Here is a 22,559-nt window from a genome sequence, read left to right on the forward strand (position 1 = left end):
AGAAACTACATATTTGGCACGTGTAGCAGGTAGCCTTGCACGTGGGTGCCAAAGCAACGCCGCACACCAAACTCTCTCCTGTTCTAGGTCAAGACTATGCAATTTCTAGAGGATTCAAATAACCCTGTAATAGCACAAGAGGAAAGAGCAACTTCTTCTAAAGATCTTGATAAGATTTTAGGTTGCACGACTTAGTTGTTGATATGTATTGTGGCTTTGGAGAAGGTGAGTTTGTAGTGTTCCTAAAGATCTTGGTTGCATCAATCTTCGAACAACTATGCAGAAGAAAAATACCCCGTTTCGGATAGTATCGTAACATCAAATATTCAAAGCCCCATGTATTAAAAACCCGTGCAATATATCACCTACATACCTACACGTCCCAGCGCATCCCCAGGGTCCCAACAGCACGCATCCACGTATCCAAAACACGCCGCAAAACGAAACACACTCCCCTTCCCATCTTTTCTCCATCTACCCCAAACAACGCAACCCACCGCATCTAGACCCCGACCGCCACGCATCTCATCGTATCGTATCGTACCGTATCGCATCACACCGCACCCCATCGCGCCCCTCCACTCTCGGCGCGAGAAATTCTGGATTCACGGGGTCAGGGGCCCACGCGCGTGCGACTCGCAGCCCATCCATGCCGACATGACAGCCCAACGCACAACATTGCGAATTGTATCCAGCAGGGGGTTAGCATGGATGACGCGATGTAAAGAACCCTGCGCGCTTCGAGAAGGTTTGATGAAGGACGGGTGTGTGGGGTGCGGTGGCGTGGCTGACATCTGACATCTAACATCTAACATCTAACGGCTAGGCTAGGCTGATGGTGAGTCGGCGCCTGGGCTGAAACACCGACCTCAACGTCTGTTAGTTAGTCGACGTCTTCGCCGGGAAGGGAAGGGGGAGCGGGGTCCGGCGATAGCAGCGGCACGGGCTTTATTATAATGTGTTGCGCGTGCGAAAATTTTCTTCGCGATGACGGCGTAGAGGTGGGAATGTGCGGCTGGCGTGCAGGCAGGTAGGTGGGTTGGTTATGGTGTTGTGTTGGGTCCAGTCGGTCGACGCGGATTAGCGTTGTCGGATGCAGAAAGGTATGGGCCTGGGAGAGATGCTGAATGGCTGCGGCGATGCATTCGGGCAATAGTCCCGGTGTGGGTTGGGGGCGATTGGAGATGGACAGCTGCTGGAATTTTGTGTTTTTCCTTATCGCTGAGGGAGGGGTTTATTTTCTGCCATCTGTTGGGGTTCGAAAAGGCTCCTAGCAGGGTTTGCAGCGGATGGAGGTGCGCAACTTGAGAACCATGTGGTAAGGTATGACGATTACATGGGAGGGTTGCGCAATACCGTCACTCTTACCATTTGAACTTGCATACTGAGGTTGTCGAAGGTGATGTTGTTCAGCAGGTCAAATGTAGGCGATACTTTGTGGAGGTCAGGTCTGATTTTGAAAGTACAAATGTTTCATTGTAAATATCTAAGTGACGATGAAAAGTAACATAAGCTCGTCTGGTATCATCGCTGGCTGGTATCATGAAAATCGCTCTTCTAGCTTTTGCGGGCCGTTTGAACCTGTGTCTGTTCGTCGTCGTGAAGGCGCAAGTCGCCCGTATGTTGAGAAGTGAGGAAAGAAATACAAAAGATATGCCCCAAACGCCGGCTGCTATGAGAAAATCAAAATGTTCCACTCTAGGGAAATGGGAGTAGGCAATACTAGTACGACCTATTCTTCGGTCACACTAGTCGCCTGCGCGCTCTCTTTGAGAGATTTCCTGTACTCGCGCTCCATGCCGTGCTTGACGGCGTCAAGAACTGTTTCGACAATCGCCTTGGGCTGGAAGCGAGGTGTTGTACCCTTCTGGAATACACCGGTCTCGACCAGGATAGAGTACCAGTTGGCATCTTTGTTGAAACTGTTGTACTCGTTTGTGCCCCTAATGTCGGACTCTGGAGTGTCGCCAACAAAGTATACGGTCGAAGGCGGGGAGTCGATGTTGTGGGTATCTTTGCGCCATTCTTGAAGCAGGCGGGTTGCGAACTCAAAGGTACCGATCTGAGGCTTGCCGAAGGCTGTTGTCTGGAGCTCCTTGCCAGTGACAGCTTGGTACATAGCCTCGAGGGAGACACGGAGAGCACCCATGCCAATTCGGGTCAGGTCGTGAGAAGCGCTCCAGACGACGTCGTTGTGGGAGAAGAATACCGGAGGGCCATCATCGAAGTTCTCGGACCTAGTTCCTAGACGGCCCTTCTTGGACATTAATAGGTCGAGGATGATCTGCTGGTCCGATGCCCAGTCGCGTGAATCGGCAAACACGAAGATAGCCTCGATCTCAACTTCGGCGAAATTACGGGCACGGGAATTCTTGTATTCGTCGTCGGTCAGCTTGCGGAATGGAGTAGTGTCTTGGTTGTCCTTAATAATGTCTCCAGGTGTAACGCTAGAGTCAACGTCAGTAGTGTTCTAGCAAATACCAGGAACTCCACGTGTACTTACACATCTTTGAAGCCATAGCTTTCAGCGACATCGCGGCACTTCTCACCCTCCCCGCCTACGACCAGGACGGTGTTGTATTTCTCTGCCATTTCCCTCATGGGGGTATGTCCACAGATGAACTGTCCTGGTGAAATCTCCATCTCCATCTGTTGGCTCAGTTGAATACAACGCTCAGCTTCACTTTTGCCACCACCGTTGGTGACGAAGATGTATGGCACTTTGACGCCGTATTCGTTCTCACCGTTGAGCATCTTCATTGCTTCAATGGCTTCTGGGAGCGGACGCCCACCTCTGATCAAAACACCATCTATGTCGAATGCGAAAGCGTATTTGTCGGTGACTGTTGATTCGAGAGCTGCCGCGCCGGGCGATGAAGGCGTGCTATCAGCGTCAAGGCGGTGTCTTGCAGACTCAAACCCGGCAGCGATCTCTGAAGCCTCTGATGGAGCCATGAGATGCTTCGGGGGAACCACAACGGCAGGCCCCATCTGAACATTTTCGCGAGTGGCCTCGGTGGAGGACAAACGCCGCGTAAAGCGGCTTCCCGCTTGTGGTACCATAAGAGCAGAAGCAGACATGGTTCGTGTTGGCAAGCAAAGTGACAAGTTTTGGGTCGAAGATGGGTCGGTTTGAGTGAAGGTTCGTCAACGGCCTGATTTCGGTGGTGTTGTGGGAAAAGATATGGGTCTGTGGGGGAAACCGTGGCCGATTTATATCTTCGAGTTTTCGTGGGGATGGTTCGTGCTCCAGGTTAATTGTTGGAGACGCGGCAAGATGCTTGGGTTTTTGTGGGGATGGATATGGATGTCGGTGTGAGCATAGTTATATACCTGCGCTGAGCAATGATGAACTCCCCTCCATACATCGACTATTATCGATGAGCACATTACTCATGACTTGTCGTCCCGCCCTCATTGCGGCTCATTTGGCCGCAATCAGCGTTGATGCTGACCCTAGGCGTAAATGCTTATCGTTGAGAATCGCTGAGTCCCCATTCATGTGGACCCATTGCATCATAACCGTTATACCAACAGTTACACACCGCACGTAGTGGTGCTGCAAGGACTGCCTGTGCTTCTGCTATGGGGAAGGTTTCGCTATTTCTCTCGATCATCATTCGGTAGCCAGTCGGTAGGGTTGCAGTAGAAGTGGAACCACCGGTAACAAACCTCCTACGGTACTAAGCGCGCCAAAAAGACTGGAGACAAATTCCTGGGCTGGGCCATTCCCCTGCAGTAACGTCCTTTCACGGCCGCGCTCGAGCAACGGTAATGTTCTTGGGCGTCACAGATTTCGAGTAAAGACGCTATGACGTCATCCATGCTGGAGGCAAATCTCACCGAAGCATCTTCCGCCGGGCCAAGTAGCCTTCGAATGAGGGGAGTACAAGGCAACCCTTCCACCTTCGAACGATCGCCAAAGAATTCAGATCGCCGGATCCTTGGCCGCAGAAGAGAAAGAGTCGGGATGAGTTCTCGTCACCCAGTATGTGAACTTTCAGGGACGAGTCTGAGGCTGGGAGGACGGCCATGTTCGGCACACATTTCGCATCCTCATCCTCCAGATGTTTCCTTGCGTATTCAAATCAGATGAGATCTACAACACATGCGGCAGTCCACTCTTGCGTCGAGCGGTCAGCTTAGTGACATAATGCAGCATATCGAAGGTCTTATCGCTTTCTTCACGTGTCACAACCAAGTGGAAAGGGCCGAAGATACGCTCATCCCGGTACTCAGCAGCTCATACGCTGTGGGTCGTCTCTAGATGAGTATCCACAAAGGAATCCGATTGTCACGCTGACGTAGCTGTACCTTGGAGCGTTCTTTGAATCGAAAGGATTGCATTATCAATAATGACACAATGCAAACAACATGCAGTGTCTGATAGCCATGGAAGCTTGATACAGCGCTTGCATAGACGTCGGCGAGTTTGACGGGGGTATTTACGCGGCGCGAATGTTTCCATCCAGGCTGGGGCGGGTAATCAATGATGTTGCAAACAACACTTCAGCAACACCAGAATCGCCACTCCAAGCCATGGGGGCTGGAATCGAACGAGATGCTGCGCCTCAGAGCAACCGGAATGATGGTCTAGGATTGTGGATTCCATTCGGGTCAGTATCAACACGACATTCGGCCACGAATACTCACTTGGGGTGCCTGACTGAGGCGAAGTACATGAGCGCACTCATGACCAATAAACCGATAAACACGCCAGAAGGGACATAAAGAGTTGGATCAGTCGAACAACAGATAACAAAGGGACAGCAGATATGTTCTAAGGTAGTCTCGGATCAGCCGGGTGACCTTGGGCGACTGCACTCAGGTTTACACCTGTACGTTTATATCTTAGAATCGGGTAGAACCAAGCTTGGGTATGGGCCATACGGTCTGCGTACGGATAGCGCTACTATTGCGTGATTATCTTTGGCCTTTTAAAAGGCACGAAAGCGATCGCGAATTGGTAGTGCTTGGGAATTGCTTAGTGGTTGTGCGCGATTCTATTTCTCTTAAGTACAAGAACATCGCGTCAAAGTAGGTATGTGGATACGAGCTCACCGCCTGTCTCTGCTTGGAACTGTTGTATTTGCAAACCATGCGATTGTCAACGCAGGTAAACTGCTCACTCGGCGAGTTCTAAAAGGCTTTGCGGTGAAGTGGGCGAGAATGCTAATCTCGAGGATCATGGGACTGCGATCAACCACAATCACCCGATTGTGTGTTTGTTTGAGACCGGCGAGGATGAAGGTATTGGTGAGTTCGGAAGAGATAGGTGCACCGGGTGATATTCTCGACCTCATGTCCGGCGCGACATGTCGGCTTTTGATTTGCGTGTGGTGTGAATAACAGACAGCGCGCAGACAGTGCCGACTGGGAAGAGGAAGGAACGTCTCACCTTCAAACGGAAAGTACATAAATCTACCACTTCTGACCCCGCCCAGCCATCTTTTACTCACTTCCGTAATACTAATCGACTATCAACGCTCTCTTCATCACAACGATGAATTGGACTGGAGGCAGTCTGCAGCGCACCAAACACGCTAACAAAGGCGTTGTGCAGAAGCAGAAGGCCTACTTCGCGCGCTCACGAACACAGCTCCAGAACGGCTTACGCTCACCTGTCGCACCCTTCCGTCCAAGTTATCTTCGTAAAGATGACGACCACGAGTCGGGTGAACGGATACGGTCATTCCATCCAGGCTCCACACGTCATACTAGTCACACAACCAGACAGCGACATGGAGGGACAGGACGAGGGACCTCACCGCTAGACAGAACACGTTGCCACGAAGACGAGGTAGGCCACGCGTATCAAGTGGCTTCAAATGGTGTGTCACGACATACTATTTTAGGTCTGGGTTCATCAGGAAGTGCCGTGAGAGGTGAGCAGGGTGGGCTTGCTCAAACGTACCGATGAGTTGATACAATGGTAGAGAAACCGGACCAAAAGCGGAAAGCTGACGACGCAAACATTGAGGCGCAGTTGCTTGAAGCCAACAAAAAAAGACTTCTCAGACAGCAGGATTGGGTTGGTATCGCACCTTCGAAACCAGCAGATCTACGCTATAGGCCGAGCAAAGAGACGGACAGGATTGGCAAACGTAGAAAGATTCATGGAAGACATCGTGCGTCCGCTCGCCGAAGGAGTAATATGGAACTCGCAGACCAATTACTCCAACCTACAAACGATGATTATGCATACATGAGCGGCGCACTTCCCATTGACGCAGCAGAAATCAGAATCCGAGTTGGTACAGACGCGTTGACAACCGCTTACTCGACCCAGCCTGATGACTGTGTTCAGTCACAGACATCATCGGACCCCATGCTATTCGAGCAGGCATCATCAGATTTTATGCTGCTCGATCCCGAAGTCCCCGACGCAACACGGCGAAAGGAGCCGCATGACCTGAAACCTGCCACTTTGGAACCTTGCACGTCAATTGAAGAGTTTCGTCCAATTGATAACCACGAACACCAACTCGCCAACGAACATACCCAGCCATTCGACGGTGACATGCGGCGAGCATTGCAAGAACCTGGCGCGAAAGGCAGAAGTGACTCTGATCCGGCGCAGCTGGCGTATGTGGGTCACTACGCACTCGCTGTGGAGTCAAAAGATAGAGAAAGTGAGGCGTCTGCTCCTGATTTCCAGATTACGCATTCCGTGGCAGGGGTCAGACGCCCACTGCGGCTACTCTTTGGAGAACCCAGTTCATCTAAAGGTCCCCATGACTGTACGACGTCGCAGCATGATGGTATCGGTGAAGGAAAGCATGCTCTTGAAGCTGACACTGTAGGCTTATCCAAAACGGGACACATGGATCAGGCCAGCAGCAATAACATGCCACAAATTGTCGACAAAACTTTGACTATCGGCGATGAGGAACCATGGAAACCATACATTGCCTTCCCAGATGAGAGTTCAAGTTACTCAACAGCAGCGCAAGACCTCGAAACGAGCTTGATGCATTCCTACTCCACTGCGCGAAATAACGAAGCCGAGTTTGTGGACTGGTCACAGCATGCCACGCAGGGGAATTACACGCACGTCCACTCAATGTCCGCCTCTTCGCCTTCTTTTATGCGGCCTAGCGAAAAGTTGCCTGTTTGCCCGGCCTCACCACGCAATATAGACAAGGATGATAGGATATGGCAGAATTTCGTGTTTGGGAGCGACGAGGACTCTGAATTGGAGACAATAAGCGATTGCAACGGAGTTAGCGAGCAGAGGACGTTGAAGGTCTTTCGCGGGTCCTCACATCTATCCCTGTCTGTCAGCTCCACTTCTACACCGTTCAGAGCAGGATTAGGAATGGTTTCTTGCATAAGCGACAACTTACAGGACGTAGCAAACTATCCGCCACTTCCAGGGTCCCCGTCGATCGCCCCACGTTTCGATGGATTTGTCGAGGAGTTTCACCATGGGGAACAAGGCAACGACACGACCTCTGGCGAGCAGTCGGTCACTCATGCATCTCTGCAAAACAACGCGTCGTTCAATACTGATTCCATCTCACCGATGATGTTCAGCGATGCAACAACGTCCCGCAGCAGTCAAAACCAATTTGGTCGCATTTCGGATGGATACTCCGGGCGAGCCACAGCAGGTAATAGTGAATTGGGGCGAATTCAGCAATCGTCGATGGCCTATGAAATGCCTTTCAGCAGCGATAACGCCCTTCATCTCATTGATCCTGACAGCTTAGTGTAAGCTCTATAGACACCGAGTGTTCTGAGTCGAGTGCAATCGTGTAGCAGTCTCGCCTGCGTTATGGCCGCAGTGAACAATAAAACATGAATTATAAAACACGAATAAAAAACGATTAGATCATTCACGTAATGCTGGTTAGTTTACCTCTGTGGCTTATGTTATATACTTCAGCACGGACTCAGCTCGGCCCATCTCCTCTCATCTGCACATGAATGTACTTGTGGCGCCGCAACTAGAGTGGGAAAGTTGCGACAGCTTACTCGCCGGGAGGCTACGTAGGGCAAATGGACGGACGCGTCGATAGCTTATTGGCTGATGTACGAGCTGTTTCGCGTTACCTCCGCGCTTGCGTGATGTCCTCTCTTATTTCAGCACACTCTGCATGTCATCGGCATGTCTCGAATCTGCGAGTGACAAGAGCTATTCGGACCGGTGGTGACAGAATCTCGGGAATGTTGTCCTTAGCGAGAGCGCTACGCTCGACTCCCGGCGTACCTATTGCGTTTGGCTAGGGTTTGCTCTCGCATCTGTACCTAGCAAAAAAGGCCAAGTGGGCATTGTTCCGGCGATGAGCAAGCGTATGATAAGGCACGAAGGAACGCGCAAAGGCACTTGACAAGACTGCAGCATTTCTTGGATGATTGGGCGTGGAGCAACGACGAGGGAAGATATCACACCGCTTGAAGATGGGTCACATGGCTCTCCCCGTCAGCGAAGCTGGCAGGGCGAGTGCCGTTTGATGTGCGGGGAGCACGATCTGATTCGTGAACGGCACCAGGGATGCGCCAAAACCTTGGAAAAACACGAGCTTCGAGAAGACGACGTGGAAACCGGCATAAAAGAGGAGGTCACGCGACGACGTGCAGCGCATCGCGACGGATGCGGACGGTGTGTTGAGAGCAGTGGTGTTGTCGTCGCCGGATCTTCTTGGAGAAAACAAAGCATAGTGTCGACTCTGACGCCGTATTGCGACCGGCAACCAGGGGTGCCTCTGGTTGTGAGGCGACGGGGCTACCCTGAGCTCAGTTGCCGATCAAGATGTGCCGGCGTGGGCTTGCACTCGTTTCATCGTACCGCGCCACGTGCGGTGGGAAGGATGGAGGATTTCACGTCGCCGCAACCTGCCTTGTCTGAAGCTGCGTTGAACAGTCATACCTATTCATCACCGCTACTTGGCCCTCATCCAAGGCATTAGTGTGCAGTAGAATCGACTCATCGGTTCCCTGGCAGAGACAGCTAGTACTGCCCGTATTATCCGTAGCCACAGATTGGCATCGCAGACGTGACGGCAAAGACGGCCGAAACGCTCGTCAAATGAATGGTGGGCAACGTGATGTCAAGGCTACCAGGTCGGGCTCGTAGTCAGGTCGTGTCCTTTGTTTCGCAAGCAAAGCCAGCGCTCGACATGGAAGGATGACTAGGCAAGTCATTATTACCCAGACACGAACCGCAACAGGGAACGCGCTCAGCCCTACTCATCCCCCCAGCCACTGCAAGTAGCCATTGCGCCATCCCTTGCTGACCGGCTGGCACGGCCGGCAATGTGGCATGCAGTGCTTGCGAATGCCAATCTTGGGGGCCGCGTGCGTCGTGACAATGGCAGAAGTAGGTAGCTACGCACTCGCTTGGGCACCACAGCATGTGCCGAGGGCGGCCAGCAACACGCTGTCTTGGTGCCTAATGCACGTATGGGCAGGTTTGCAGCATGGCAGGTTTGCACGCCAGAGAGCCCGCGGCGCTGTCATTGGCTGCCGCGACTGTCTTTCAACGGTCGCGGTCGCCAGGACGTCATTCAGAGGCCGTTTCAAATGCTACACTTAGGGCGGTTCTAGCTCCAGTGCCGTTGTTTGTGGCTAGGATGGTCGACTCACTCGGCCAGGGGCGCTGGCCGAGGAGCCGATCCGGGCTTGGAAGGGGATGAGCAGCCTGGGTTGGTAATGTAGAATTTTCCAGGAGAGAGGTCGCAGGCAGCGCCAAGTCCGTGACGGCTCCGATTCCTCATACTTAGGAGTACCTGCCCTTGAGGCGTGCGCTCCTTCCACACCACCGCATCGTACCTGCCGTACCCGCCACAAATAGACACCCTCTGCTGCCGCTACTGCTGACTGCTTCTGCCCTGGCCCGACGCCCCAAAACACCGTAGCTCCGCCTCTCCACCGCCTCACCTCCTGCACGCTATTTTCGCGACCTTGTGCGAGCATCTCTCGGCTGGACCCCCACGCGCAGACAAACCTACCACCGCACACCCCCCTGCGACGCTGGCTGCAACTCGCTGCAGGTAATCTCTCGTACTTGTAATACAACGGCCTGACTGCGTCGCGCTTACCTGATTACCCTGCCCGCCCAGCGCGCCTGTTCGTCCGCAATCGTCGTAGCCAAATCCCCAACGCACGCAGCCTGCCGCCCAGACTCACGATGCACGAGTAGCCCACGCTCCCTGGTTCCCTAGGCTGTTGATCCGCTCTGCTTTTATTCCCATTGGCGCCCGCCCGCTGTTGCACTCCTTCAGTCCCATCTTCGCGCCATGAAGATACCTTGACACTGCTTGCTGTTTTCTGCCTCCCACTCTCGCCATGGTGTTCCTCCATGACGCATACGCGCGCCCACGCATGCCCTCACCACAGCCCAGCTTCACTCGCATGACGACCGCCATCTCCATCCCCACCCGCGGCAGCGGCATTTCGGCGCCTGCCCACTTCAATGGCTCCCTCCAGTCGACCCCCGAGGGCATAGTGCCCATGTCGTGCTCGCTGCCCGCCGTTCCTTCCTACACCCTTCCCGAGTCGCTCCTTCCGCCGCCGACATCTTCGCCCTCCGCCATGGCCGAGGCCCTGGGCAAGGGGCCAGGGCTGATTCGACGAGTCAGCCGTGGCGCACAGGGCATTCCCCAGCGATTTCGCCGCGGCAACTCAAGCACACACCGCGACCGGAGCTCGGGGCCAGTCATTATGCGCCGACGCAGCGACAGCAGGACTGCCGCCGACGGCGAGGCCAGCATCTCCGATTTCGACGGATTAGAAGAGGAGGAAGCAATCGACGACACCTTCGGCGAGCCTGGCAATGCCCTCGGTATCCTAAGCACCAGGGCCATTGTCAGCTCCATCCCCGATGCATCCGTCATTGCACCCGTTCGCAATTCCCGTCTGGAGCAAGGCACCGTGCTTAAGAAGGTCACGAAGAAAGACTCCAAGGAAATCAACCTGCGACTCGACATGGAATCTGCCAAGGTCTTCTGGGATCCCTCTCGACCCTCCAAGTGCTTCTACATCGACGACGTGAAGGAGATCCGCTGTGGCCCTGAGGCCCAGCACTACCGTGAACAATGCCTGCGTTCGGAAAACTGGGCCCCTTACTGGTTCACTATCGTCTACACCGATACCACACGCTCCAAAGGCCGCTTAAAAACGATGAACCTGATCGCGCCTGACGTTGGTGTCTTCACCATGTGGACACAGACACTCAACTCAGTGTCACGAAACCGCATCGACATGATGGCTGGCCTACTGGGCTTTGCTGACAAGAGTGCGAAGCTCGTTTGGCAACGCGAGACGAAGAAGCGCCTCAACGGTGGCGAAGGCGAAGTGTCTCTGGATTTCCCAAGTATCGCTCAGCTGTGCCGCAGCTTGCACATCAACTGCACTGAAGCGACCCTTCGCGCGTATTTCGAAAAGGCCGACGCCCAGAAGACTGGACAGCTAGACCAGTCACAGTTTCTGTTCTTCGTCAGACGTCTCAAGGAGCGTCAAGATATCAAGCAGATCTTCAAGTCCTTTACCTCGGGATCAAAAGAAATGGACAAGGTCACCTTCTTCTCATTCCTGCAACGCGAGCAGGGCATTGACGTAAATGCTCACCTCGATTATTGGACGGTCACCTTCGTAAAATTCGCACGCGCAACCAGGCCTAGAACAACTCCAATCGCAGGTGGCGAGATTCCGCTTCCACCGACAATGAACTTTCCCGCTTTTCAGACATTCCTGACGTCAGCCGCGAACTCCATCTTCAAACCTTTCAACTCACAAGCGCAGCTCAACCGACCATTGAATGAATACTTCATCTCCAGCTCACACAACACCTACCTTCTTGGTCGTCAGGTTGCAGGTGAATCCAGCACTGAGGCGTACATCACGGCTCTCCAGAAAGGCTGCCGTTGCATCGAAGTTGACTGCTGGGATGGCAGCGATGGCAAGCCAGTGGTCATGCACGGACGCACACTCACCAGCAGCATCTTGTTCCACGACACGATCAAGGTCATCAACAAGTATGCTTTCACTGATTCCGCATATCCGCTCATCCTTTCTCTTGAGGTGCATTGCACGGATAATCAGCAAGCGCAAATGGTCAGCATCATGGTTGCAGAGTTTGGCGACAAGTTGGTGCTTGAGCCGCTGGACCTCGAATCTCAAGAACTGCCGACACCAGAAGATCTGAAGCACAGAGTCCTCATCAAGGTCAAGTCTTCTGCTAGTGAAGATTTTGATGCAAGGGCTTTGACGAACGAGCTTGCGAACAGGAGACGGGAGCGCAGCTTCAGTTCGCCCTGGACTCGGCCAGTAATACTGAACGACCACGTCATCCCCAACTCACCTCTCATCTCAAGTCCTCCTTCCATGAGCCCTCCAGATCGCGCAACAACATTCTGGTCGTCACCACGCACATCAACCACTTCCACAAACAACACAGTACCAACATCCGCCATTGTCAGCTCGGCTGAAGACAGCGACAGCCCTCAGGTAACTGTTGCTGAAGAGACAAAGAAGTCTAAGAACCCCAAGACCAGCAAAATCATCAAACTTCTTGGCGATCTAGGTGTGTACACTAAGGGAGTAAAGTTCAACGACTTCAACTCCTACGAAGCCAAGACGTTCAACCATGTCATCTCTATCAACGAGCGCTCTTTCGAAAAGCTTACCAGGCCTGGGGCGCCGCAGAAGCATATGCTTGAGGAGCATAACATGCGCTGTCTCACTCGCATTTACCCGCACGCTTACCGAATCAACTCATCAAACTTCGATCCGCTCAAGTGCTGGCGACGTGGTGTCCAGATGGCTGCTCTGAACTGGCAAACTTACGATCTCGGACAACAGCTGAATGAGGCCATGTTTGCTGGTGGCAATGACCGCACCGGCTATGTACTCAAGCCTGCTGCATTGCGTCCAGAGGGGCAATTGTCGGCACTCGACCACAAGAAGGCGCCCAAGAAAGAGGTCAAGTTCACCGTCCAGATCATCTCTGCTCAGCAGCTACCGCGTCCCAGAGGACTGGGTCCAGACGCTAACATCAATCCCTATGTCGAGTTTGAGATGTATTGTGCCGAGGACATGGGCGCAAACGCCACTGGTGTTGGTGGACAGGACGCTTCTGCACGCAACGGCCACTCCGGCATTGGCAACCCATTGCGAAAGCGGACACGCATCGTCGAAGGAAACGGCTACAACCCTGAATTTGGCAACGAGATCGAGATGAAGGTTATCACGCGATATCCAAGCCTGGTCTTCGTGCGGTGGACCGTCTGGAATTCGCTCGATGCTCGTACCACCAATCACGCTCCCTTAGCTACCTTCACCGCCAAACTCAACAGCATTCAGCAGGGTTATCGTCACCTTCCCCTCTTTGACTGCAACGGCGAGCAGTATCTGTTCTCCACCTTATTCTGCAAGGTTAAGAAACAGGACATCGTTGATGCGCCTGAACCTATCGTCCAACGCACTGGCTCACGCCGATCTTCTTTTGATCGTCCCTCAGGAAGCCCTCTTCAAGAGCCTACGACTACCAAGTCTCGCAGCTTCGTCAGACGCCTCATCCGGGCCCCGAGCGAGCGCAGGAGGCGCAAAGAAGAACGCATCGGCGCTGAATCCCGCGAGTCGGAGCTTGACCATTTCAGTCGTTCGAGTACGATCGAGCGATGATTGGGGTTTGCGATGTATCCCCATGTTCAGCTGACGACGACGCATACGAATTGCCGGGCTCCCGCTACGCGTCATCTCAACTGGACCTAGCTGTTCTTGTATCATACAGTTTTCCTATTGGTATTCAACCCAACGTCCGAGGACCTCTCAGGCATATATCGAACGCTCCTTGTAGGATCGCGTCACGACCCTTTTTTTCCATATTTCCATGTACCTGGGGAGATCTACAAAGTGAGGCGAAAAAACTTTTTCGTGGCGGCATTATGGGAGGGAAGTAGCCTTCATCCCGCTAACGGCTATACACTATTCGCCGAAGCGAAGCCTTGGCAACATCCCATGTTTCAAGGCTTGATCGACAGGACCTCGATCGCTTTTTTCACTTTTTTCATCTCTATTCAGATTATACCCTTTTCATCTGTTGTTTACCACACTGTACGGGGTTTTGCATGGGTCACTGGCGTAAGACAACACTCAAACACAGCTAGGACGGTGCCGGCGAGCATCCAGAGCTATTTGGGCGACGGCAACACTTGAGCGATATCCTTAGACTTCCTTCTTTCGTCGGGCTTCACTGCTCACTTGTTTGTATTTTTTCCCTTTTCTCCTTTGTAAACGCATTTCGTATTGTTGATACGAAGCTACGACCTCCCCATACAGCATCAGACCATGAATGCATTTGTTAGCCTGGCCGCAGCATGCGCCTAGTTCGCAAAACCGAGGTTTTCCGTGGGGGCGAAACTGGCTGTCTGCTGATCTGTTTTTTTTCCTTGCCTGCGGGAGGATAGTTTTTTTTCGCTTCAGTGCGTATTAGGCATGCAGGACATGGCTACATAGACTTGCCATTTTGGCGCCGACTAAGTTAGGGCGGAAGAGGTGCGCTGGCAAGCGTCTTACCTTCCTCCATGGAACAGCATATCCAAAGGGAGCAACGAACGGAATATACCACACATGCAACAATAGGCTAGCTATCATAGAAACATAGAAATGATACCATTGATTTTTTTTCAATATTAGATTACTACTCACAAGATGCTTGTCGTGCGTGCGTGACCTTAGTTTCGGTATCAGCTTGCGAGTCAAGACAATGATACATACCTAGCTATCTACCAAGCAAAACCCACTTGCAACCGCAGCCAATACACGCAATCGAGCAAGCAAGCAAGCAAGCGCCCTCCAGCAGCTCCAAACCGGTATTGTCGATCTCCCCTCCCCTGCCTTCTCCGCATCGACGACGACACCAGTAACGAAAGGCAGAAAAACTATCCCACGGCTACGGGGGCCCCTGCCACACCCCATTGACGTGTCTAGCTCCGGCCCTTGCCGCCCTTAGCATCCTGGCCCAGCCAGCCCCCCAAGAGCCTGGATGCCTCGGTCGCAAACACCAGGCGTTGGTTCGCAGCTCTTGTTCTTCCTTCGCCGTTTGCGCTGCTCGCGTGATGCGCTTGTATGGAGGGAGGGAGGGGGGAGGAACGAGGGTGGGGGGCGGTGCGCGTGCATTGTGTATGATGCAATGCACATGTATATGCACTGGCCTGAGTTCTCGTCTATACTATACTATGCTATACGATGCGATGCGATACAATACGGTTACTGTATATGCGGGTCGTTTGGGAGAGAGACAGAGAGAGCTGAAGCGAAGCGAAGCAGCCTACACGGCTGGTTCCGAGCCCGAGCTCGAGTACATGCCTACTTGTTTGGTAACAGACTGGGGAGCATGCCCGCGTTCCTGCATGCATGGGTGCATGTATGCTTGCCTGCTTGCCAGTTCTGCCTGCTTGATTCGGGGGAGTAGGTAGTAGCCCTCGCTCCAGACATGCAGGAGGTGTATGTGTACCTACACAGTATGCATGCATGCATGCGAAGGAACATACATGCACCACGACGCACTACTACATCCTGTATCCACACGCATGCGTGCAGACTCCAAACTCGGGCGCGGACAAAAGGAGATTTTCCCAAACTGCCAATCGTCTACCTACCTGTTTACCTACGTACCTTGGGGAAAGTGAAGCGTAAGCGTGAACGTGAGGGGAGGCCATAGATGGACAGTGCAAGGCATCGAGCATTGGAGGGATAACACCGAGGAAGCACCGCGTGGATGGTGTGTGTGGCTGGGGGATGGGATCTGGAACGCAAACGTGGGTTTGGATTGGGTTGCGGGAACGGAAGACGGGATGGGATGGGGTGGAGGTGGTTCCCATCGCATTTGCGCTAGTGACGACGGTTGAGTCGAGTGACGCCGGCGCGCTGGGCTCGATCGGCGGATTGAGTTTGGTACGGTTTGAGCCTGTGGATGGGGTCGGTGCCGGGTGGGGATGGAGGTGTATTGGCCGACGCTACTTCACGATACGATGTGATGCTTTTCTCGCATGACGGCAGATTTACCACTGTGATTTCAACGGTCTTGTGGTCTCGCGCGTCTATGGGGCGATACGAGGTTCAGGCGGAGCGGAGCGGGTTTCCCTTCGTTTGCGCTACGCTCGCTGTGAGTATGCGAGTCATATACCATGTACGTTGCATCATAATCAATACCATCATCGTTACCATTATTGTCACGACCGAGCGGTGACTGCTTACCCCTTCTGATTGCATATGCGATGCGATGCGCGAAATACAAATATGCTGCGCCGTCCCGTCTTGCGTGCTGGGGACCGCGTGCAGAAGGTTTCGACGCGTAGCGCAACGGGAGGGTTTAGTGTGCAGCATACCATGCAAGGGAAAGTTATCTTTGTCGTGCAAATTGCCTTTCGGCACGTTTGAGGTCGGATGGTTGCTTGATTTGGGCATTGTTAGGTACTCTATGCAGAAGTTTATTTTTCGATTCGTCGGAGAATATGTCCGTTGTGGGTTTGTGATGTGGATGTGGATGTGGATAGAGAGATATGGTGTTGATGGGTACATTAGGTACATACATGTTGCAACCATGAAACAGACGTGCTTGCATTGCTATACGATGTACGGCTATTTTTGCAGTATGCGGAGGCTGACCCCCTCGTGCATGAAGGACGTCTGATCGTGAGACAGATCAGATTGTGTTACCAGCGGTCATCGGTGAAGCTTGCATGGCTGCAAGCTCTATTGGAGCAGGAGAATCAGCGCTTGATCTGTATCAAACTCATTGTAGAATGTGCTGCATGTGGCGAGGCAAAGTCATGTACAAGGGCCGGGTGAGGTTGCCGGTTGGATAAGAATTTATACATGCAAGGTGTGTCTGCCTTGTCCGCTTTCGTATGAGTAAGAACATGCAATTCCGGTGTAACTTCTTCAACAATCGCCAGCTACTGCAGTGAGCAGCTGTATGCAAGCAGGGTACGTATTACGTTACGCCTTCACTATGGACAGTGCGGGGTGCAGCATGGTGAAGTTGAAGCGCCCTGGACAAACATGGGCATTTTCGAACAGCAGGGTTTGTTAGCCGGTCACTCCCAAAACCGTACAACTACCAGTCCCCACATCTCTATGATTGTGGTGTTGGTTGACTGCATGTTGTACCGATTCCTGTTTGAGACGGCTGCTTGCATGAACCAGCAGCAGACTGTATGAAGCCACATAGTCTTTGTTGAAGGGTGTTGGCTCGCTAGTCCAGCTCTTTGCATGTCACGAGGGTGCCATCGTCTGAGCACGTTGGCAGCAATATACCGAAGTCGTGTGATCGTTCGTGTTGATGAAATGGACGTCTGAATACCCGATGCTTGCGCACTGGAGCATCAGGTACGTAGCTACAGTTTATCCCGTTCCTTCGTAAGCTGTTGAAACACGGAGCGATTAGCTTCGATCTGTTCGTCCTCGCATCGAAGATCTTTGACGAGACTTGCAATATCCGAGCTGACTGTATTAAGCCATGTTATCCGGTTGCGCCTTCTGGTGTCAGACAGCTGAGCCTCGAACCTGGTTACGTCTCGTCAGCTAGCACGCGGTGTAACCATCTGCAGATGGCGAGCAGAATTGGTTTATTGAGTCTCGACCCTGTCGAGTGGTCATTGCGATAGCTGAGGACAAAGAAACAGCCGTAAGAATGCCCTCACATGAGCTCTATGGGGTCGCGTGCAACAGCGAGGCTGCATGCCTGAACAACACATCGTGCATGAAGTCAAGTTGTAGTCCGGACAGACAGGGATAGTAATCGAAAAGTGTCGATGCATCATCGTTCCTAAGCAAGCCCATTCACTACCTGAAGCGGGCTAGTACGATTGAACGTCTGTAGAACTGGTGTCCTGTGGCGTGAAGGTTTCGTCTTGCGTCTTTATTACCTCAGGCCTGGATCTTGTGGCACAGCTACCGTGCAGCAATGAAACAAAGCAACTCCTTGCGTATCCGGAGCTCGTTGAGTCCCAACAAGAATGCCTTGCTATCTCCGATCTAACCGTGTGGCTGTCTCGTCAGGCAAGCAGAACGTATCGGAAAGTGAGGCTGAGCACACAGCGTCGGCTGTCTAATGCATTCGTGGAAGCCGGCTATGGCGGCTTCAGTGAGGAACCCAAAACCTGTTCCTGGGTGTCAAGATGACCCACTCGACTAATCATACTCTCCGAATGATGAGGTTTGAGACACTGAGTCGGCGTCCTATGCGGCTCTTATGCACCCCGCACGAGCAGTTCAACCAATTCCTCCTGCTGGGCCAATGCTGCCCTTGTTTCTGGAATATCTCTTCATGCAACCCCACGCAGTCATGCCGACGCCCACAGATAGATATGAGTGTTCGGTATTTCTCCGGCGGTATTCCTCGGCATACTGCGCCGTGTGGCTTTGAACGTGGTGTCTAGTGCTCATCGAGTGGGCGTGGGAGTGGTTGTATCTTCTTGTACTGGTACATGTGCCTGACAATGAGTTGCTGACTCAGTATTTGTTACTTTGCGAAATAGTTTCAGTCAGCCTCAAGTTACGTGATCAGATTATAGAGCGACCCTCTTCTATCCTCTTTTGCATGCACTCCAGCTGGCGTTCTCGTTGCATACTTCTTGCTCGACTCTCCACTGTCTTTAAGGTTGGCATTCTGGACAACGTGACACAAACCACAACGTGACATCAATCTGTATTCGCTGACAAGCAGTTGAAGGCTTTCATGCAGTTCTCTCCCAGATGGCACCTGTGATTGCAGTACAGGGAAGAGAATACCGACTGCATATGGGGAGTAGAGCACTTTCGTGAATCTCGTTCAACTCATTCAGAAAGGGTCATTTGTCCCGTCATTCTTGGCCCGATGACGAGCTGTTGCGGCTCTGCTTGGACGTAGTGCAAACGGGAGGCTGCCGAACGCGTCTGACGTGCAGCATCGCGTCACGCCATTTAGGCCGGCAACTCGCGTGGTCAGGTGACGTCCGATTGCAGAATTGATGCTCCAAATTATGGCGACGAAGCAGGGTCAAACCAGGCAGTGCACTGGGGTAGAGAAGAGTGGCAGTGGATGTGCTTGGGGAAGATGACGGACCTGGTGCTGCTCGCAGACCCTGAGAAGTGAGAATGCCAAGATTGCGAAAGGGCAGCATCCCACTTCAATCGCCGCAGCCAGACAATCTTTCTGCCGCCACCCACCTGCTCTTTGTCGCGCGCAAACACACGGCGCACCATCACCTCGCCCTGGAAATGGTGTGAACGGCCACCCTGATCGCCCCTTCCACTTTCGACCCCGCCAGCCAGCAAGTGGCCCAACATTTTCCCCTCGACCCGACCCGACCCTCACAAATTCCCAACACAGCCTCGCCATGGAGGGCGCGTTCACGCACATGGGCAACCACCTGGTGTCGGACTCTGCGGCGACCATCAACGCGGGCACTGGCGACGACGAGAGCATTCTAGATGGCGAGCTCGCCCGCGGCGTAGGCCTGGGCTCGCGCAGGCGGGCAGACGACGAAGAGACGGACCTCTATGATGACGACGACCTGGAGAGCATGGCGAGCATGCCTGTGGGAGGCGCCAACGCCAAGGCTGCCATGCGCACCGACGAGGACGTCGAGACGTTTGAGCTGCCTGCACACGCCTGTAAGCACTCGCCCCATGCCCGGACTGCATTCCCAATATCCAACACACATCCCCCTGTCTGAATTGCCTACGCGACACCCACTGACCCTCCAGGTGCCTATTGCGGTATCCATAACGCCGGCAGCGTCGTCAAGTGTCTGGCTTGCAACAAGTGGTTCTGCAGCGCCCGCGGCAACTCGTCGTCGTCGCACATTATCAACCACCTCGTCCGCGCCCGCCACAAGGAAGTCCAGCTACACCCGGCCTCCTCGCTTGGCGACACGACGCTGGAGTGCTACAACTGCGGCATCAAGAATGTTTTCATGCTTGGATTCATCCCCGCCAAGTCGGACACCGTTGTCGTGCTTCTGTGTCGCCAACAGTGCGCCACGTCCTCCTCCTCCAAGGACATGACGTGGGACATCTCGCGCTGGCAGCCCTTAATCGAGGACCGCTCCTTCCTTCCGTGGCTTGTACCCCCGCCGACTGACCAGGAGCAGCTCCGTGCCCGCCATCTCAGCCCCCAGACCATTGCCAAACTCGAGGAGCTGTGGAAGGACAACGCGAACGCCACAGTAGCAGACTTGGAAAAGGGAGCTGGTCAAGAGGAGGTAATTGCCAAGGTTCTGCTCCGCTATGATGACGCCTTCCAGTACCAGAATGTCTTTGGCCCCCTGGTCAAGATCGAGGCCGACTACGATCGCAAACTGAAAGAGTCACAATCACAAGACAACCTCGTGGTGCGCTGGGACGTTGCGCTGAACAATAAGCACACGGCTAGCTTTGTCCTGCCAAAGCTCGAGCTCGGTGACGTCAAGCTCGCCGTGGGTGACGAGATGCGCTTGCGGTACACTGGCGAGCTGCGCGCTCACTGGGAAGGCGTCGGTTACGTTATCAAGATCCCAAACAATCAGTCTGACGAAGTGACCATCGAATTGCGCACCAAGGGCGATCACAAGTCCGTGCCTACCGACTGCACTCACAACTACAGCGCTGACTATGTTTGGAAAGCTACTTCTTTCGACCGCATGCAGCACGCCATGAAGACGTTTGCCATTGACGAGATGAGCGTATCTGGCTACATTTTCCATCGTCTTCTAGGTCACGAAGTCGCATCTGCGCCAATGAAGAACCAAATTCCCCGCAAGTTCAGCGTCCCCGGTCTCCCAGAGTTGAATACCAGTCAGGTCAACGCTGTCAAGAGCGTCCTCCAGAAACCACTGAGCTTGATCCAAGGGCCTCCAGGCACAGGAAAGACGGTCACTTCGGCCACTATCATCTACCATCTATGCAAGATCAGTGGTGGTCCAGTCCTGGTCTGCGCACCCTCCAACGTCGCCGTGGACCAGCTGTGCGAACGCATTCATCTTACTGGGCTGAAGGCTGTTCGTGTTACTGCTAAATCGCGAGAGGATGTGGAATCTCCAGTCGGCTTCTTGTCTCTCCACGAGCAGGTCCGCATGAATGACACCAACGTCGAACTCAACAAGTTGAACCAGCTGAAGAGCGACGTTGGCGAGTTGTCAAGCCAGGACGAAAAGAAGTTCAAGCAACTCACTCGTGCAGCTGAGCGCGAGATTCTCAATGCGGCTGATGTCATCTGCTGTACTTGCGTTGGTGCTGGCGATCCTCGTCTATCCAAGATGAAGTTCCGAACCGTGCTCATCGATGAGTCGACGCAGTCTGCCGAACCAGAGTGCATGATTCCCTTGGTCCTTGGATGCAAGCAGGTCGTGCTTGTAGGTGATCATCAGCAACTTGGTCCTGTCATCATGAACAAGAAGGCTGCTACAGCTGGACTTAATCAGTCTCTCTTTGAACGCCTTGTTATCCTCGGCTGCTCTCCCATCCGACTTCAGGTGCAGTACCGTATGCACCCTTGTCTGTCTGAGTTTCCTTCAAACATGTTCTACGAAGGTTCTCTTCAAAACGGCGTAACCATGCAGGAGCGTGTTCGTCGGGACGTTGACTTTCCATGGCCAGTCGTTGACAACCCAATGATGTTCTGGTCCAACCTTGGCGCAGAGGAAATCTCGGCCTCTGGAACATCTTACCTCAACCGCACGGAAGCTCAAAACGTGGAAAAGATCGTCACTCGATTCTTCAAGGCAGGCGTGCAACCTAGCAGCATTGGTATCATCACGCCATATGAGGGCCAGCGCAGCTACGTTGTGAGCTCTATGCAGGCGACTGGAAGCTTTAAGAAGGAGAACTACAAGGAAGTCGAGGTTGCCTCTGTCGATGCTTTCCAAGGCCGTGAAAAGGACTTCATCATCCTCTCTTGCGTACGTTCCAACGATCACCAAGGTATTGGTTTCTTGAGCGATCCTCGCCGTCTCAATGTCGCTCTCACTCGCGCGAAATACGGCCTTGTCATTCTTGGAAATCCAAAGGTCCTCTCCAAGCATCCGTTATGGCATTATCTCCTCCTTCATTTCAAGGAGCGCAACTGTCTAGTCGAGGGACCTCTGACTAACCTCCAAGTATCACTGCTCCAATTCAGTCGCCCGAAGCAGACTTACCGTGGACCCCAGCGTTACCAAATGGCCTACCAACATGCCAACGCTATGACCTCTGGCCGTCAAGCGGGCTGGAACGGCAACAAGCCAACCCGTCAGGAGTACAACGACAATGGTTCCATTGTTGGCTATATTCCAGACGACGTGTCCTCCGTCCACTCCTCTGCTCTTGGTGGTGTCGGCGTTCCCTCCAACTACCCTCCGATGTTTTCAGGCTTCCAGGAGTCCTGGCCCCTTCCTGGCCGCAACGGATCCATTCCTAAGGGCAAGAACGGTGCTCCAGCAAGCGTTGCAGGCGAGTCTGTCGCCGCTAGTGAGCTGACCGACACCCGCAGCGATGCTCCTGGCGGCATCAGCCTCTCTGGATTGAGCTTGAACGACTACAACAAGCCTACCTCGCTGAGTCAGTCTGACCGTCTATCTCGTTTCGTCGAGTCGACACGTCAAGGTCCGAAC

At 53.3% G+C, this 22,559-nt stretch overlaps 4 protein-coding genes across 4 annotated transcripts; 2 read left to right on the top strand and 2 right to left on the bottom strand.

Annotated features, from left to right (window-relative positions):
- Window positions 1-1,732: 1,732 nt before the first annotated feature.
- Window positions 1,733-3,081, bottom strand: P153DRAFT_359243 (HAD-superfamily hydrolase; the record flags this gene model as incomplete). The annotated part of the gene is made up of 2 exons (XM_033666854.1): window positions 1,733-2,447; window positions 2,504-3,081. The coding sequence occupies 2 exons, from the start codon at window positions 3,079-3,081 to the stop codon at window positions 1,733-1,735; spliced, it is 1,293 nt and encodes a 430-aa protein (XP_033521306.1).
- A 2,422-nt stretch (window positions 3,082-5,503) lies between these two features.
- P153DRAFT_296958 (uncharacterized protein) lies at window positions 5,504-7,717 on the top strand (the record flags this gene model as incomplete). Its single annotated transcript, XM_033664126.1, has 2 exons — window positions 5,504-5,885; window positions 5,937-7,717. The coding sequence occupies 2 exons, from the start codon at window positions 5,504-5,506 to the stop codon at window positions 7,715-7,717; spliced, it is 2,163 nt and encodes a 720-aa protein (XP_033521307.1).
- Window positions 7,718-8,160: 443 nt separating this feature from the next.
- On the bottom strand, window positions 8,161-8,610 carry P153DRAFT_368939 (uncharacterized protein). Its single transcript, XM_033668648.1, has one exon. It carries the CDS (start codon window positions 8,586-8,588, stop codon window positions 8,409-8,411), a length of 180 nt encoding a protein of 59 aa, XP_033521308.1. The 5' UTR covers window positions 8,589-8,610; the 3' UTR covers window positions 8,161-8,408.
- A 1,716-nt stretch (window positions 8,611-10,326) lies between these two features.
- P153DRAFT_297005 (PLC-like phosphodiesterase) lies at window positions 10,327-13,626 on the top strand (the record flags this gene model as incomplete). Its single annotated transcript, XM_033664130.1, has 1 exon — window positions 10,327-13,626. One exon carries the CDS (start codon window positions 10,327-10,329, stop codon window positions 13,624-13,626), a length of 3,300 nt encoding a protein of 1,099 aa, XP_033521309.1.
- Window positions 13,627-22,559: the final 8,933 nt, after the last annotated feature.

Source organism: Dothidotthia symphoricarpi, assembly GCF_010015815.1.
Source record: "Dothidotthia symphoricarpi CBS 119687 unplaced genomic scaffold P153scaffold_16, whole genome shotgun sequence".
Taxonomy (NCBI): Eukaryota; Fungi; Ascomycota; class Dothideomycetes; order Pleosporales; family Dothidotthiaceae; genus Dothidotthia; species Dothidotthia symphoricarpi.

Coding starts and splice junctions, on each gene's coding strand:
- P153DRAFT_368939 (XM_033668648.1), bottom strand. CDS start 8,588: ATGCGCTGCACGTCGTCGCGTGACCTCCTCTTTTATGCCGGTTTCCAC.